Raw genomic sequence first — 1,737 nt, 5'->3', positions numbered from 1 at the left:
TCCCAAGGTGGAGAACCTTGCATTTTTCAGTGTTAAACACCATCAGGTTCTTGTTCGCCCATTTGCTGAGCCTGTTCAGGTCAGCCTGGATCACCTGTCTGTCTTCTGGTGTGGATGCTTTGCCCCAAAGTTTGGTGTCCTCGGCGAACTTGGCCAGTCCATTAAGGATGGCCTCTTTAATAAACTTTTCTAAGATCTTCCCTGGGATAGAAGATAGGCCTATAGTTTGCTGGATCCACCTTCCGCCCTTTCTTAAAGATAGGCACCACACTGGCTTTCTTCCAGTTTTGGGGCACTATACCAGAGCGCCAGGAGTTTTCAAAGATCCATGCCAGAGGCTGGGCTATGATGCTTGCCAGCTCCTTGAGTACTCCTGGGTGTAAATTGCCACGGCCGGCTGACTTGCCTGGCCTGAAGTATGGTTTGGCTGTGCCAGGCTGCCGACAGACAGCACCCAAGCGACTGTGCTAAGTATATAAGTGTGGTGAGATGCATTCGGTAGAGTCCCCTGGTGGCACAGAGGTATGCTGTGGAGTGGCCCAAACCCAATTTCTAGCCATAATCCCAGCCCAAAAACCAGTTCCGTATTCAAACCATTATACTTGGTATAGTGGGCATGGGGGCTGTTAGTTGGCAGCCTGCTATGTCCAAACTGTTTTGGACTGGGCGGGACTGTGTTCAGGGTTCTTTGGGACAGTTCCCCTGTGCCATCAAAATTTGGGGTGGCCCAAGATGCATTTTGCCCCATAATCCCATCCTAATCTGACCTTCATTTAGGGCTCTGTACTTGATGTGGGACATTATTTTACACATTCATTAGTATGTATGCATAGCTAATGAAATTCTCTCTCTTTTGGATGTGGAATTCATTAATAACAAGTATTTACTGCGTCTAGAGTTGCTTTGAATAAGGAACCGGGAATAAATAACTGGGAATCAGGAATAAACAACCAAGTTCAGCCTCACTGTGGCATCTAGGTGGGAGTGTATGGCTGGTCGGGGAGCAGGACACAGCCATGGGAGGCTTGTCTGGGCAACTAGCTCCCTGCTGCTGCCTGCTCTCCCAGGGAGAGAGTCCAGGGGGGTGCATGTGCCCCCCCAGATCTGTGCATGGGGTGACAGCAGATGCTGGCTGCCCACTGTGGCCCAGCAGGGACTCAGTGCAGGATGGTGGCGCAAGCCAGGAGGCTGAGTGATGCTGCTGGGAGCGCCGTGTGGTGAGGCACTTCCTGCCCGTCCAGCAGCAGCAGGAGGCAACACTGCACCACGACCGCTCTACGCCAGGCAGGGACGGAGCACCTTGCCACGTCGGTGGCAGCACCGAGCCTCTCTGCCGGATCCCACCCGCTGGGCCATGGACGGGGCAGCCCGCATCCTCCCCTGCCCACAGGCTTCGCTCCTGCGGCGGGGCAAGGGCCTCCCGGGCATGTACCCAGCCTCTGCTTTCTGGAAAGGCGGCTGCCCCCCACCGCGCACGGCACAGCGACCTGGTAGGGCCGGCGCGGGGACCGCGCCGCAACTCCCGGGGTGGCCACGAGCACGCACACGCCTTCGCCGGGGCCGGGGAGGGAGGCGCCGCCGCGGGCCGGAGCAGAGGGCCCGGCCGGCCGCAGCTGCTGGGCCCCGCGGGTGACATGACGGGCTCTGCTGATGGGCGCCCCCGCCCGCTCACCTTATCCCACCGCAGCCACTGCTCCGCGGCGGCTCGGCCCGCTCGTGCCTCCGCCATCCCGCCGG

General features: G+C 58.3%; 1 protein-coding gene across 1 annotated transcript in view; it reads right to left on the bottom strand.

The window, feature by feature from the left end:
• PGM2 (phosphoglucomutase 2) overlaps window positions 1-1,731 on the bottom strand; it is a 34,732-nt gene extending 33,001 nt beyond the window's left edge. Inside the window, exon 1 of the mRNA XM_019553004.1 lies at window positions 1,673-1,731. Within this exon, the coding sequence (XP_019408549.1) occupies window positions 1,673-1,729 (57 nt within the window). The 5' untranslated portion in view covers window positions 1,730-1,731. The remainder of the gene's footprint in view (window positions 1-1,672) is intronic.
• Between the last annotated feature and the right edge of the window lie 6 nt (window positions 1,732-1,737).

This window comes from Crocodylus porosus, unplaced genomic scaffold (genome assembly GCF_001723895.1).
Source record: "Crocodylus porosus isolate Cpor-Errol unplaced genomic scaffold, CroPor_comp1, whole genome shotgun sequence".
Classification (NCBI taxonomy): Eukaryota; Metazoa; Chordata; order Crocodylia; family Crocodylidae; genus Crocodylus; species Crocodylus porosus.
The sequence above is the reverse complement of the archived record's forward strand: the minus strand, read 5'-3'. Positions and strand labels throughout refer to the sequence as shown.